The 17,216-nt window shown below is 43.7% G+C and overlaps 1 protein-coding gene across 1 annotated transcript in view; it reads right to left on the bottom strand.

Annotated features, from left to right (window-relative positions):
- The window catches only part of AGBL1 (AGBL carboxypeptidase 1), a 1,055,086-nt gene that overhangs the window by 626,508 nt on the left and 411,362 nt on the right, over positions 1–17,216 (bottom strand). Inside the window, exon 17 of the mRNA XM_077473970.1 lies at positions 13,010–13,163. Coding sequence (XP_077330096.1) covers positions 13,010–13,163 — 154 coding nt within the window. The remainder of the gene's footprint in view (positions 1–13,009; positions 13,164–17,216) is intronic.

The following is a 17,216-nucleotide window of genomic DNA, read 5'->3' as shown; positions in this document are numbered from 1 at the left end:
AGTCTATGGGAGAAATCAAAAGTGCTAATTTTAAAGGCTTATATGCATGGTATTGTCAAAAAATGTGTTTGGGGACCCGGGTCCTGCCCCAGGGGACATGTATCAATGCAAAAAAAAGTTTGCCTGTAAAGGGGCGCATGTTTCCTGTGTTTAGAACAGTCTGACAGCAAAATTACATTTCTAAAGGAAAAAAAGTCATTTAAAACTACTTGCGGCTATAATGAATTGTCGGTCCGCAATACACATAAAAGTTCATTGATAAAAACGGCATAGGGATTTCCCCACAGGGGAACCCCAAACTAAAACTTAAAAAAATGCGTGGGGGTCCCCTTAAATTCCATACCAGGCCCTTCAGGTCTGGTATGGATTTTAAGGGGAACACCGCACCAAAATAAAAAAAATGTCCCCCAAAAATCCATACCAGACCCTTATCCGAGCATCCGAGAGTGCCTCCCCTCCTGAACCACACCAGGTACAGCTGAGTACGTATGGGTTACGGCTGGGTATAGATGGGATGGCTGGGTACGGCTGATTATGGCTGGGTATGGCTGAGTATGGCTGGGTATGGCTGAGTATGGCTGGGTACGGCTGAGTATGGTTGGATATGGCTGAGTATGGCTGAATATGGCTGGGTACGACTGAGTATGGCAGAGTACGACTGAGTATGGCTGGGTACAGCTGAGTATGGTTGGATACAGTTGAGTATGGCTGAGTATGGCTGGGTACGACTGAGTATGGCTGGGTACGGCTGAGTATGGCAGGGTATGGCTGAGTATGGCAGTGTATGGCTGAGTATGGCAGGGTACGGCTGAGTATGGCTGGGTATGGCTGAGTACAACTGGGTACAGCTGAGTATTGCTGGGTATGGATGGGTATGGCTAATTATGGATGGGGGTGGATGTGATGGCTGAGCATGGATGGATGAGTATTGCTGAGGATGGATGGATGGCTGAGCATGGATGAATGGATGAGTATGCTGAGTATGGATGGATGAGTATGCTGAGTATGGATGAGTATGGATGGTGAGTATGGATGGATGGATGAGTATGCTGAGTATGGATGGGTGAGCATGGATGGGTATGCTGAGTATGGATGGCTGAGCATGGATGGATGGATGAGTATGCTGTGTATGGATGGGTGTGTATGGATGGATGGATGAGTATGCTGAGTATGGATGTGTGAGCATGGATGGATGGATGAGTATACTGAGTATGGATGGGTATGCTGAGCATGGATGGCTGAGCATGGATAGATGGATGGCTGGAATGGGTACATATCAGCGCTGTGGGCACTACACATCCAGCCCACAGCACTGCTGCCACCGATCTCTCCCCTCGCACTGTACCGATCGGTACAGGGAGTGGAGAGAGGAACCGGACGTGACACCGATTTGTTTACAAGTGATCGCTCCATCATTTGACGTAGCGTTCACATGGTAAACGGCCACTATCAGCGGCTGTTTACTGTGATCCGTGATGAGCCAGGTCCTCTCACGTATATATATTCCCGGGTGTACACCCCAGGGGGTGCGCGAGAGCAGGATTCTGGGAAGACGTTAATGTATGGCCTCCCAGAATTATTGAGCCGCGGTGTAGCCATCATTTGGCTATAGCGTGGTCAGCAAGCAGTTAAGCATTATTAAAATCACTGCTCCCGAAAAAACTTCAGTTTTTAAAACTTTTTTTTTGCAATGATACATGTCCCCTGGGGCAGGACCCAGATCCTCAACCACTTTTTATGATAATAATTTGCATATAAGCCTTTAAAATGAGCACTTTTGGTTTTTCATGTTAGTGTCCCATAGATTTTCGAATTTGCCGAGAACACCACATAATGTTCGTTGTTCGCCGAACATCTGAACAACCTTTCGCCCTTTCCCTAGTGACAACACACCGGTTTACAGGAACATCCACATCTGCAAATTATGGCACAAACGGATGGTGATCACACTGTCTCTCTGAAGACTCCCAGCAAGGAAGGAAAACACAGAGGGAGGTTGGTTGAATCCTTCCCATATGCTCACAAGATGCAACCTCACTGTTCCCTTTGTCTGGTTGACCAGTTTTTAGGAGCCCTGTTGGGGAGCCTGTTGTGGGCGCTTTGGTGAAATATCAGGGGTCTAAATAGACCCCTGATGTCTCACATTTGAGATAGAGAAGGGGACTGAGGACAGAGATTCCCCAGAAACCTTTCCCTGCAGCTTCAACTGAACAGGACAGTGAATAAATGGGAAGTGCTCTGTGCTAAGTGGTTTCCTGTTTATTCACAAACTGAAGCATAGTGAACACAGTTCACTATGCTTTGGTTAGGGATGGACACAGTGAGTGATCAGTACCTGTGTTCTTTCAGAAAATTATGTCATTTACTGGCCCTTTCCCCTCTCTCCATCCTAAAGCATTCGCTTTTGTGGCAGAAACAGCTGGCAGGAGAGAAGGGAATTCAGCAACACTGTGGGATAGGATGAGGGGTGGAGGGGGGGGGGGGCATGGCAGCAGGGGAAATCTGCCCTGCATAAGGTGAAAACGGTGTGCCCAGGCACACCTGGCACAACCTCTGTGCATGCCTTTGGTGATTAAAGTGTTATGTTTTAGTGTTTCCTTTAAAGTAAAGGGAAATTTGCACACCAATGTATCCAACATTAATAAACACAATGAAGCTTCAAATAATTTCTTACTCTTTAAAAATGCGATTTGTCTAGAGTTTTACTGTAAAGCCCATCTATGGGCAAAACTTGAACTTTTCCCTTTATACTGCTACTTTGTTCTGCGTGTTCACTGCATGTGCTATTGGCATTTGAGTACAGGTATATCTTGTTTCACTGCATGTGCAATGCAGAGAATACTCTCTTCCAATATTCGGTATCTGGAATGGAGCCATATGTCGGAATAAGGTAACTCCAACACACATGCACAGAAATTACATAATCAGTGGCCACTTAATAGTCGTGGGAAGAAGACGCTGGGCCAGAAGAATCAGAAGATGGCAGCAGCATGATGGTGATAGAGTAGCAACAGGGAGTGTAGGTTGCTCAGAATTTGAGCAACACATCTTCACGCTAGCATCCTAAACCCCTGTCGCCTCTGGTGACTTTTTCAGTGATCTCCATTGTCTCCTAGTATAGCCTCAGTCTGTTCAATGTTTTCCAATGTTGTCTGTCCTTCCATGGTCCTTGTGTATTCCAGCCCTTAACCAGCTCCTGTTTGTCCTGGTTATTCCCTGTGTAACCACCACCTCTGTGTCCTAACAATTCCTAGTGTTCCCAGGTCCTGTGTGGTCTTCATTGTTCCCAGAGTCCATATTGCCAGTGTCCTGCTTCAATGTGACACCATGCACTCAAGCTTGTACCCTGCTCCAATGACCCAGTGTACTCCAGGCTGAACCTTGCTCTAGTGTGTCCCTGTGCACTCGAGCCTATACCGTAAACTAGGGAAACCATACGTTCCTGTTCCTGTGTTCTGCCCCAGAGTCCTTGTGCACTTCAGCCTACACCTTGCTTTAGTCCTGTGTTCCCAGGATCCCTGTGCTACAAAAAGACTTTTGCTTGCCTATTCCTACCCAGACTCCAGTTGCTTCTTGACCAAGTAAGTCAAGGGATCTCAACCTGGGAACCATCAACACCCAACAAGCCAATTTCCACCACAAGGAGCTCTGGTGAAAACCAAGTGACTCCTTAGACTCTGGGCATTGGCCCTTCTAAGGGCTCTCGTCTTCGCTAATTGAGTGGGCACACTAAGCTCAGTGGGGTGGATTTACTAAAGGTATATAGACTGTGCACTCTAAAACTGCAGCTGCTCCGGAGCTTAGTAAATAGTGATGGACGAACTTCCGACGGGACGTTTCGCGAACCTCGAACGCGGCCAAAAGTTCCTTCGCTACTACGGTTCGCGGCGGACCCCATTGACTTTAATGGCAGGTGAACCTTAAAAACCTCCAGGTCATATTTTCAGCCACAAAATACTTACTAGCTGTGCACACATAGTCCCACAACATGGACACTGACATAACAAAAGTATTAAGTGAATCTGGGGTCGAGAACGACAAGCATTCTTTTTTTATCTGTGAAATTTTGACAATTCAAGAGCCCATGAAGGCCATGGAGGAGAGGCAAGGTCAGGGTAGGCTATGAAGGGGGTGCAAGAGATGATCAGTGCCACAGTCAGGGCAGCGCAGTCCTGTGCCACCAGCACCGAGATAAAGAGCACTGACACCAGCACCGAGATAGAGAGCACTGACACCAGCACCGAGATAGAGAGCACTGACACCAGCACTGTGATAGAGAGCACTGACACCAGCACCGTGATAGAGAGCACTGACACCAGCACCGAGATAGAGAGCACTGACACCAGCACCGAGATAGAGAGCACTGACACCAGCACCGTAATAGAGAGCACTGACACCAGCACCGAGTTAGAGAGCACTGTCACCAGCACCGAGATAGAGAGCACTGACACCAGCACCGAGATAGAGAGCACTGACACCAGCACCGTGATAGAGAGCACTGACACCAGCACCGAGTTAGAGAGCACTGACACCAGCACCGTGAGAGCACTGACACCAGCACCATGATAGAGAGCACTGAGACCACACCAGTACCGAGATAGAGAGCACTGACACCAGCACCGAGATAGAGAGCACTTACACCAGCACCGTGATAGAGAGAGCACTGACAGCTGCAGAATCAGTCAGCACTCAGCAGCACAGCAGTCAGCAGCAGTGCACCATAATATACTTTCTATATTTGAAAGAAAGTATATTATACGTGTACAACCCTATATACTGTACACCTATACCAGTCCTTAAAAGGACTTTTGTGGACCTAATAGTAATAGCTAGTGATTAAACTGACTGTCCCTGCTCCACACAGCGTCCTGTCCCTACACTAGCAAAAGACAGAATTTAAAATGGCCGCCAGATCAGGTCTATTTATAAGGTAGGGGGAATGTCCAATTGTCCATGTGCTGAAATTTCTCAATTGGCTGTCCTGTATCCCATGATGGATATGTCATTATGGGTCAAAGTTCTTCACAATGTAAATGCATATGTCCGCCACGCGAACAGTGCCAGAATTCCGCTGGGTTTGGCGAATCGCGAATGAGCAAAATTTGCAGCGAACCGACCGCCGGGTGAAATGCATGGCCATCTCTATTAGTAAATGGTATAACAATTCACTTTGCAAAGAATACCCAATCACATGAAAGGAAAAAAAACAGCATGTTTTCCTGCATGTGATTGGATGATGGAAGTCAGCAGAGTGTCCCCTCATTTACTAAGCCCTGGAGCAACTGCACTTGTACAGTCTATTTACCTTTAGTAAATCTACCCCTCTGTGTCTCTTCCACGGCTTTTGCCACTATCTGCCCTAGTTGCTATAAGAAAATCCTGGTTAGTCAGTCTGTCCCTAGTGGGGATGGACTCAAACAACATCAAAAGATATGTCAAACAACCACACCTTCTAGTCAATGTGTGTGTACGTTTGTCTCCTGCGCAGAGACAGTATGAATTAATACCTATCTACTGCCGAAGACAGGGACTAATATGTATATATAGTGATGACCAAAGCACCTTACCTGAATCAAACATTTAATGCAAGTCAAATCATATATTGATCTTTGGGTGGTTTCAATGTGTTGTGTTGATACTTTAACCCATGTTGTACTCTTTATTTTTTTCTAAAAGTTCTTTTCAAACTTTAAATAATTTTCTTGCTATTGGACCTATTGGATTGCAGTGCTAATTTTTATTTTATTTTTTACACTGTCTCAAACTCAGTGTAGGACCAAAAGCCTCCATTGAATCAGCCTCCGTTCAATAAGGTTATATTCTCCCTACACAAAGAGTAAGAGAGCAAATGGTACTTTTTCCATTTTAGGCTGCAGTAAATAAAAAATACAATTTATGTCAGTGTCTCCGTCATACTGAATCCACTACACACACTTTGTTGCACAGCAACACACTTTCCAATGTGCCTCTATCAATCAAAACATCCTATGCAGGCCCCCAAACATCATAAAAAAATGTTACTGGTAGGCGTAATTGCTGTCATTTGTGGGGAAAAAAAAACTATTTAACAGCAAGCAATCTAAAAAGAAGAATCAGTAGCACTACATTCCCTTGCCACGTCATCCCATAATGAAACGTCTGGGGACCAAAGCAAATGTTGTGTTAGAAGAAGAAAGCCTACAGAGCTTCTATTCTTTAATTCAGTGCAACAAAGTAGTAAGAGACCAATTCATCCCAGCTAAGTGCTTATGCTGTACCATGAATGGCTTTAACCTTATTCTTCAAGTCTTTCTTGCATACAGAGTAAACCATATTCCCACTACCAACATTAGTATTAAAGAGAAGGAAGAATACTCTGTAACTTAGCTCTGGTTCTCCAACTTAAAAATAAATTGGGTAAAAGTTTCAGGAAGTTATATTAGTCTAGTACAGGGCTTCTAAACCAGGGTTTCATGGAACCCTAAGCCCTTGTACACACGGTCGGACATTCTGACAACAAAATCCGTCGGATTTTGTCCGAAACTGGTGTTGCATACACACGGTCGGACAAAGTTGTCGGAAAATCCGATTGTTCGTAACGTGATGATGTCATTTAGTTACGACGGGACTACGTTCAGGCTAGTAGCCAATAGCTTTGGTCTAAGAATTTGATCTGAGCATGCGTGGCACTTTGTCCGATCGGAATTCTCTACAAATTTTGTCTGATCGGATCATGCTGTCGGAAAATTTTTATATCCAGCTTTCAAACTTTGTTGGTCGGACATTCCGACGGAAAAAAGTCAGATGAAGCCCACACATGGTCGGATTATCCAACAACACGGTCCGATCGGACATTTTCCATCAGAATGTCCGACCGTGTGTACAAGGGCTTAGGTTCCTACAGAGGTTCCTGTGGGTTCCCTGAGCAATGAGCAATTTCTGCCTCCCACATAAGTTCCTACTAACACCATTGTTTTTTTTAGGTATGTGTATGGGGGTCATTCTTCCCAATGACCACAAGTGTAAGCCCTTGTACACACGGTCAGACATTCCGACAACCAAATCCGTCGGATTTTGTCTGTCGGATTTTGTCCGAAACTGTTGTATACACACGGTGGGACGAAGTTGTCGGAAAATCCGATCTTTCAGAACGTGGAGACGTTATTTCGTTACGATGGGACTACGTTCAAGCTAGTAGCCAATAGCTTTGATGTAGGAATTTGATCTGAGCATGCGTGGCCCTTTGTCCGATCGGAATTCTCTACACATGATTGGAGTATGTCCGATCGGAGCATTTTGATGGAAAATTTTACCAACAGGTTGGAAAACTTGGTCCGTCGGATACCCCGACGGAAACAGTCCGATGTAGACCACACACAGTCGGAATATCCGACAAAATGGTCCGATCGGACACATTCTGTCGGAATCTCCGACCGTGTGTACAAGGCTAAGACGCATTCTTCCCACTGACCATCACACAATAATATTATGAGGTGTACATATACTCATTTTAAGCAGGGGTTCCCTGAGACTGGAAAGTTTTTTCAAGGGTTCCTCTGTACTAAAAAGTTTGAGAAATGCTGATCTAGTACCTCAAGATAGGCCAATTTTCATAGAAGTATAGAAAATTGACAGCAGAAAAGACCAAGTGGTCCATCAAATCTGCTTATTTATTTATTTATATAAGTTTTTTTTTTTTTTTTTGGCCCATACACATAATCTGAAAATCGTACGACAAATAATGCTTAGAAGCGATCATACAGCAATCTGATCATTAGTACACAGCGCCGATCACGACTGTTCATCAGAAATTATCTGATCGTACGAAAATTTTTCCCGTATGATTTTTTGGTTTTATCAGTTGTCATCTGAAAGTACAATACAAGTACATTACAACACATTATATCACTTTCAAATTTTTATTCTGTCGTACGAGAATTTTCGTAACTTTAGTAACCTACTCCATTTCTACTTGCGACTAGCAAGCAAAAAAAGTCAGACGATCTGTCATCCGATTTTCGGATTGTGCTTACGAGACATTATTGTTGAATGTTTTCCATTCACATGCTCTCCCCCATGTCCCATCTGAAAAAAACTTCAAATGCAGCAAGATGTAAGAAGATGTCGCATTAAAATGCGCCAAACTGTCCTAGAGAATTACAGAGACAGTAACTTGTCAAACTTATACATACAACAATTTTTAGTTACTTCTGCCTAATACTACCCACCATCACTGCTAATCATAACTATACCACTACTGCTTAAAGCGGAGGTCCACCCTAAAAAAAAATTTTTTTACATTAACAGTCTATTTAAAATATATTAAAAAAATTTTTACTTACCAGAAATGACTGTTTCTAGGCAGTCATCCTAATCTGCCACTTCCTTCTCCGTGGAGCTGTTCCTTCTCTTCATCCCCCGCCTTGCCTCCTGGGAAATGAGGCGCGCTGTCTTCTGGGACCTGTGTGTGTCCCAGCAGACAGCCGCCCATTTACAAAGCGTTGTGCGATTCGCGCATGTGCAGTAGGAAATGGGCAGTGAAGCTGCAAGGCTCCACTGCCTGTTTCCCCTCGTAAGGATGGCGGCGTCGGTACCCGGTCCGATGGAGGGATCGGCCTAGAGGGGGTCGACATCGTGGGCTGCCTGGACAGGTAAGTGTCCTTATTAAAAGTCAGCATCTACAGTGTTTGTAACTGCTGACTTAAAAAAAAAAAAATTGTGACTGGAACACCGCTTTAATCTCCAAAAAAGGGAGAATTTAGTCCACAATGTAACCATCATAAAGCCCATAGCATGAAAATCTGTTTGATTATGTCCAATATCAATAAATGCAAAGGATTGCTTCTATCTATGTATAGAGGTTTTTTCTTAATTTTTGCAAAAAAAGACAACTTCAAAAAAATGCACCATGCATCTTACTAAATACCTCAGACTCTACTTTTCAAAAAGGCCATTTGGGTGATATTTGTACTGTCCAGTGGCGGCTGGTGCTCCATTTTTTTAGTGTGGGCAGCAGGAAACAAACCACCCATCGCCCCCCACCTACTGTTCAGTCGATCCCCCCACAATCTCCCCACAGCACCCCCCACATCCCCCCATCGCTCACTCGTCCACCCACCAGCCCCTCACTTAACCCATCTAGGTCATGGGCAGCTTCACCTCCTTCCTGCGCCTCCTCCTGCTCTGTGGCTTCCCCTGCGCCTCCTCCTGCTCTGTGGCTTCCCCTGCGTCTCCTCATCCTCTGTGGCTTCCCCTGCATCTCCTTCTCCTCGGCGGCCAATACTGTCATGTCTCCTCTCAGCCAATTGGGTCAATAGCGAGTATTAATTTGTCAGGAAGACAATAGCGAGTATTAATTTGTCAGGAAGACAATAACGAGTATTAATTTGCTATTTTCACACAACTGGGTTGGCTCAGGGTGCAGTGCTCTGCGCCCCGAGCCCACCCTTTTTTGAAGCCAATTAGAGCCTCAGGCTCTAATCTTGTGCTCCAAAAAAAACAAAAAAACATTAGAATCCATGTGTCTGCCACCCTGCATGTAAATTAGGGGTCAGACGCATGGATTTGGGGGGGCGATGCCCCTTTACCCCAAATGGATGGGCTGTCACTGGTACTCTCTTGTAGTTTTCGGATCTCAAAAAATGAGATTCTGTTGTCAGGACAACAGGACACATCGTAGTGAGTTAAAGGAATTTGAAAAATAACAGACTTACTGGCCAAAAATACAGGTAAAAAATAAAGAAAAAAAGCCTAATAAAAGAAGAGGAATGCAGCGACCACATATAAGAATTAGGAAGCTGCAATATAGTTTTGTTTTGTTTTTGGATTTTATAGCGCTTTAAGTTCAGATGTGATGACATGAAGTTGATAATAAATTGAGATATTAAACCATTGTGACGGCTTCTATGGCAAGCTTTCATTCTAGAGGATCCATTCTGCAGAGACATGGTGATTCACTTAGACATGCCAGACTACGCAAGACTATTTCAATCATGAACTTAGGAATCTGAACATTTACTATTTTAGTCTTTGCAGTCAAGGCAGGCAGCATGTTTTCCTGGATGATGCGAGTCACAACAGTTTTGGCTGACAAAATTCAAACCCAGTCTGTGTTCATATGCCACTAAACAAAACTTTTGGATTTTTTTGCAGTACATATGGGGTATGTAAACACCAGCCAAATGCACACACGGCGTTGACAAAATGAAAAAATAGCATAAGTCCTTTAAAACATTAACATAAACATAGCATTGTAATTATAAAGGTATTGTGATATGGAAAAAAAAAAAACTTTTGCATCTATCAAAGGAACAGAACATTTGGTTATTGCTATTTACATTCAAATGTGAGGACGGTAAGAGAATGCACAATATAAATCTCAGCACAGTGAAACATTTCCAGCAATAGTAGCTGCCAACGGCTCTTTTTTAGTAAGATACGATTTGGAGCAATGACATGCCATATACCGCAGCAACCAATCATAGATCAATAGTTTTTGTTTGCCTACACCAGGGGTCTCCAAACTTTCTAAACAAAGGGTCAGTATATTGTCCTATGCAATTTCTAGGGGCCGGACTGTTCCCAGTGGGAGTAAACAATGCCTCAGGCTTGGGTGCATAATGCCTGGGGTCAGGAGGAGGGGGAATAAAGCCAATAGTTGGTATGAAAGGGAGGAATAGTGCACCATTGTGGGTGTCAGTGGGAGGAATAGTGCCCCATTGTGGGTGTCAGTGGGAGGAATAGTGCCCCATTGTGGGTGTCAGTGGGAGGAATAGTGCCCCATTGTGGGTGTCAGTGGGAGGAATAGTGCCCCATTGTGGGTGTCAGTGGGAGGAATAGTGCCCCATTGTGGGTGTCAGTGGGAGGAATAGTGCTCCAATGCTGATGTCAGTGGGAGGAAAAGTGCCCCATTGTTGGTGTCAGAGGGACAAATAATGCCCCATCGTTGGTGTCAGCGGGAGGAATGGTGTCCCATTGTTGGTATCATTGAGAGGAATAGTACGCTAATATTGGTGTCAGTGAGAGGAAAAGTGCACCATCACTGGTGTCAATGGAAGGTATTGTAGACCATTTTTGGAGTCAGTGGAAGGAATAGTGATAGTGCCTCATTGTTGGTGTCAGTAAAATAAACTGTGCCCCCGTAGTTGGTGTCAGTGGGAGGAATAGTGCCCCATCCTTATTGTCTACGGGAGGAAAAGTGCCTCGTTGTTGGTGCTAGTAATATGAATAGTTGTCCATCATCAGTACTCGTGGGAGGAATAGTATCGATAGTTGGTGTCAGTGGAAGAAATAATTTCCCTTTGTTGGCCTAGTAGAAAAAATAGTGCCCAGCCATTGATGTCAGTGAGGGGAATAGTGTCCCTTTTTTGACATCAGTGTAAGGAATGGTGCCTCGTTGTTGGCGTCAGTGGAAGGAATTGTGCCCCTTTGTTGGCGTCAGTAGAAAGAATAGTGCCCCATCATTGGTGTCAGTTAAAATAATTGTGTCCCATAGTTGATGTCAGTGGAAGGAATATTGCCCAATCCTTATTGTCAACGGGAGGAATAGTGCCCCATTGTTGGTGCTAGTAATAGGAATAGTTCATAATCATCAGTACTGGTGGGGGGAATAATTCCGATAGTTGGTGTCAGTGGAAGAATAGTGCCCCTTTGTTGACCTTAGTAGAAAAAAATAGTGCCTCATCGTTGATGTCAGTTGGGGGAATAGTGCCTCTTTGTTGGCATCAGTGTAAGGAATGGTGCCTCATTGTTGGTGTCAGTGGGAGGAATGGTGTCTCATTGTTGGTGTCAGTGGAAAGAATGGTGCCTCATTGTTGGTGTCAGTGGGAAGAATGGTGTCTCATTGTTGGTGTCAGTGGGAAGAATGGTGCCTCATTGTTGGCGTCAGTGGGAGGAATGGTGCCTCATTGTTGGCGTCAGTGTAAGGAATGGTGCCTCATTGTTGGTGTCAGTGGGAAGAATGGTGTCTCATTGTTGGTGTCAGTGGGAAGAATGGTGCCTCATTGTTGGCGTCAGTGGGAGGAATGGTGTCTCATTGTTGGTGTCAGTGGGAAGAATGGTGCCTCATTGTTGGTGTCAGTGGGAAGAATGGTGCCTCATTGTTGGTGTCAGTGGGAGGAATGGTGTCTCATTGTTGGTGTCTGTAGAACGAATAGTGCCCCATCGTTGGTGTCAGTGGGTGGAATAACTCAACGGATGAATAAGAGCAAGCAAAAGGCCACATCTGACCCTAGGGCCGCAGTTTGGAGACCGCTGGCCTACGCCAAATAGCTGTATCAAATTTCTAAATTGTTTATATGGGTTGCAAGTCACTGTGTACCTTTATATCCTTTTTATAAAAAAATACTAATTCCACTGATATTTCAGGTAAGGAGGAATGGATATGGGTTGAGTAACCTACCAGTTTTTTATATCACTTGGGAGACTCAAGCAGCAATATCCATACATGTGACCACCTTACTCTGCATAGTCATAATGGATTAAATGAGAGGTCCCATTCTAGCCACAGGATTCCATTTATTTAAATGTATTTTACATAATTGATAATGTAGTAGGATCAGCAAATCCCCACCATAGATGTTGTCTATAGCAGAGGATAGACCAGGGAACTCGTACCAGAATCCTAGAGCCATGTATAAAACACAGTGAATGGCTCAAGCCCCTGGCTTCCACCACAACCTGAAATATCAGGGATGCCTATAAACTATTATTTTTCCTCTTTCTGTTCCATTAAACGCAAGGGAATGATATGAATGGTTAACTTTTCTCAACTGCATTAATGAAAAGAACAAATAAAAACAAGCCTCCCTTAAGCTATTATCCCGTAAATGTCATTATTTCCTAAATGAATGCATATCAGTAGTTTTACTGTATTTACCACTCCATATTTTATTAAATTGCACTAATTGCTAATTAATGCTTTCAAATAATCTTTTCAAGTGTTTGGCTTATATTTCCCATGTGTTTTGGGTAATAGGATATTTAAGATCTATTTTTGTCTTTCCGCTTTATGCGGCTTTTCTTTACTTACAAAACTCCTCCTTGTGGTTCTTAGACCTAGACTTGGGCATGGCGGTGATGGTGACAATGGGGCAAGGGTTTCCCCCCAACGTGTCACATAGGGTTTGTTGCTTGAAGTATACTCTTTGAGGATCATATCTGTGTTCCAAAACTTGTAGGTGAGACTAAAGAAGAGAAAACATCAATTGCATCACTTAACCCCTTTGTGTCTAAGGTTAAAACAAATGTTAATGCCTAAGCACAATTTTGCAACTTTGACATGTGTTAGTAAAACTGTACATTTCATCATAACTACTTGATTATAAAGCATTTTTTTTTTCAGGATAAAATTGGGCTTTCATTTGGTGGTAAATGGCAATAGATATCTCCTGTTTTTTTTTTTTTTTTTTTTTTTTATTGTCATAGGAAAACTGGCCCAAAATAAGAAAAATAATATTTTTTCAAAATTTAGCTGTATAGTTCTTGCTACTACCGAACAACCCAAATTCAATTCCCAGCCCCACTACAAGGGAAAACTTTTGTCTTGTACTTCTGCCAGCCTTTGACAGGAGAGTGAAGGAGAAGAATCACTCAAAAAGTTGATCTCTCTGTCACTCTACCCTCTCCCACTATCAGCAGGCTCCCTGTCATCAGACGAAGTCTGAGCTCTGCTGCTAAATGAGATTTTAAGAGGCTGATACCAAGTCATATGCAGGTACTTGTAATATTTGCATTTTAACCGCTAGCCGACCAGCCACCACAGTTATACTGCGGCAGCATGGCTCGGCTGCGCAAATCACAGTTTTGCTACGTTGGTAGCATAAACGACCACTAGGGGGCGCCCCCTGCTTGCTCTCCGAGCCGATGCAAGTGCCCTGCGGTCTCGATCGCGGCCGGGCACTCGCATCGGCTCAGAGAGCAAGCAGGGGCGCCCCCTAGTGGTCGTTTATGCTACCGACGTAGCAAAACGCTACGGGGAGCAAGCGGGGGGGGGCCCTCCCTTGTGGTCCCGTGATCGCTCGGGGCACATGGAGAGCCACCAGCTGTGTGTGTAAATACACAATTGCCGGTTCTCTAAGCAGTGAACTGACAGATCGTCTGTTCATACAGAGTATGGACAGCGATCTGTTAGTTTCCCTGCATAGTCCCCTCTCCCCTTCAGTTAGAACACAAACTAGGATACATATTAACCCCTAGGACACACTTAACCCCCCCCCCCCCCTGCCCCCTAGTGTTAACCCCTTCACTGCCAGTGACATTTTTAGAGTAATCAATGCAATTTTAATCGCACTGATCGCTGTATTAATGCCAATGGTCCCAAAAATGTGTCAAAATTGTCCGATGTGTCCGCCATAATGTCGCAGTCATGATCATCGCCATTACTAGTAAAATATATATATATATATTAATAAAAATGCCATAAATCTATCCCCTATTTTGTAGACGCTTTAACTTTTGCGCAAACTAATCAATATACTCTTATTGCATTTTTTTTTTTTTTTACCAAAAATATGTAGAAGAATACGTATCGGCCTAAACTGAGGAAAAATTATTATTTTTTATATATTTTTGGGGGATATTTATTATAGAAAAAAATTAAAAGTAATGCGTTTTTTTCAAAATTGTGGCTATTTTTTTGTTTATAGCACAAAAAATTAAAACCGCAGAGGTAATCAAATACCACCAAAAGAAAGCTCTGTTTGTGAGAAAAAAAGGATGTAAATTTTGTTTGGGAGCCATGTCGCACGACCGCGCAATTGTCAGTTAAAGCAACGCAGTGCCGAATCGCAAAAAGTGGTCTGGTCTTTGGCCAGCCAAATGGTCCGAGTCTTAGGTGGTAAAAGGACATCAAATTACATGGTAATAAAAACAGTACTGCATTATTTTGTGTCGTTTATATCTGCTAAGAGTTCTGCATTAAAGCATTACAGCTTTACCTTACCATCCATACCACAGATTTATTTGTGCCTAGTCAAAGTCCAGACCTAAATCCAAATGAAATCTGTTGCAAGACTTTAAAATTGCTGTGCACAGACACTCTCCATCCAATATGACAGAGCTTGAGCTGTTTTGCAAAGAAGAATGGGCAAAAATGGCACTCTCTAGATGAGCAAAGCTGGTAGAGACATCCCCAAAAAGACTTACAGCTGTACAGTAATTGCAGTTAATTTACAATCTACAAAGTACTGGGCCTGATACAAATGCACACCACACTTTTCATGTATTTATTTGTAAAAAAAAATGAAAATCATTTATAATTTTCCTTCCACTTCACAATTATGTGCCACTTTGTGTTGGTCTATCACATAAAACCCAATAAAATACATTTACGTTTTTGGTTGTAACATGACAAAATGTGGAACATGTAAAGGGGTATGAATACTTTTTCAATGCATTCTAATGAGGCTTTGTTTAGCACCTGTCACCTTTTAATAAAGCGGCACTAATGCCGCGTACACACGCCCGGACTTTTTGACGGACTAGGTCTGACGGAATGAATTTGTCGGATATTACGATCGTGTGTGGGCTCCAGCGGACTTTTTTTTGCCAAAAGTCCGACAGACCTAGAAATAAAACATGTTTCAAATCTTTCCGACGGACTCGAGTCCGGTCAAAAAATCCGTTCGTCTGTATGCTAGTCCGACGGACAAAAACTTACGCTAGGGCATCTATTGGCTATTGGATATGAACTTCCTTATTCTAGTCCGGTCGTACGTCATCACATTCAAATCCGTCAGACTTTGGTGTGATTGTGTGTGGCCAAGTCCGTTCGTTCAGAAACTCCGTCGGAACTCCACCGAAAATCCATTGGGAAGACCGTCAGTCCTAGTCCGTCAAAAAGTCCGGTCGTGTGTACGGAGCAACAGTTTTATACCTTAATATATTCCTTGCGTTAAGGTAAATTATAAAAACTCTGCACTAACTGTTTACTCCTACCCTCCACCCCAAACCGCAAACACCTGAGTCCTGTCAGCGATCCGGCGCTGTTCTGGTCGCACTTCTTCTCCCTTCACTTTCTGCTCTCACAGGAGATACAGGCAGCAGTAGGAGCTGTAGGGATTCTGCTGCTGTCAGTCAAATCTTGTGGAGAGGGAGCAGGGGTGTGGCAGAATGGCACTGTGTATTTCTATGGACGCACACAGCCCGGCTCGGTAGCGCTCTTGCACAGGTGTCCCGATAACACATGAATTGCTATGGGGCACCGTACGAAGAATAAGGGGACAGTGCCGGCGATGGACTCCAGAAAAAGCGGTAAAGGACTGTTCTGAGTAATACCATTGCACAGGGCATGTACGGTAAGTATAACCTTTTTTTTTTTTTATTAAAAAAAAATAAAACAGGCTTTAATAGCACTTTAAGAATTTTATATAGCTAATGAAGCATTTCTGTTGGATAAGGCTGATAGGCTATGAGCAGATAAGCCAAATATAAATGAAATCTGAAGCAGGACAGTCCTATTACTGAGCACTTGTAAGTATCTAAAACTGAGAACATAAGATATGAGTCTGGTGGATCAATCTACGGCACACATTCCAGGGCTTTCAGCAGTGACAAGCAAACTATTCTCATTCTCCTGCTGCTAGCCAAGAAACAGATGTATCCTGACATATTGATTTGTGCAGTTTTACTATAACACATGATATCCAAGAAAAGAAATCTGTGTCAGCCTGTGTCTTATTCAGGTCACCTCCTTGTCTAAGCATCATGGATGATGAGTCTGAAGTGAGACAGGTTATCCACATCTTGCCCCAAGCACTAAGTAAGCTGTACGATTCTGAAATATGTAACGTTTATCCATGCCCCAGCTTAAAGTTTATGTGAACGCTTACATTGTAAAACAACCCGTTTCATTTAAAATAGAAATGGAAGGGAAAACATTTGTATATACAGTAGGGCTGTGGAAATTCCTCGATTAATTTTTTTGATCGATCAAAATTCTTTTGAGCGGTACTCACCTCCCCGCCGGCTTCCGAGTCTTCAGGGAATTCCGTCGGAGATCCGGTGACGTCGCGGACATCGACATCACCGGACTCCTCCCCCCTTCCCCAAGTGCCTCCGTCTGCTAACGAAGGGAAGAGGGAGGAGTCCGGTGATGTCATGGACATCGACGTCACTGGATTCCTCCACCTTCACCAAGTGCCTCCGTCTGCTAACGAAGGGACGGGGGGAGGAGTCCGGTGACGTTGAAGTTTTGATTGAATGTAACGCGTATGGGGGAGGAGCTAAGCATGACGTCA

Source organism: Lithobates pipiens, unplaced genomic scaffold, assembly GCF_037356315.1.
Source record: "Lithobates pipiens isolate NorthernLeopardFrog02 unplaced genomic scaffold, aLitPip1_a1.2 Scaffold_8, whole genome shotgun sequence".
NCBI classification, from domain to species: Eukaryota; Metazoa; Chordata; class Amphibia; order Anura; family Ranidae; genus Lithobates; species Lithobates pipiens.
The sequence above is the reverse complement of the archived record's forward strand: the minus strand, read 5'-3'. Positions and strand labels throughout refer to the sequence as shown.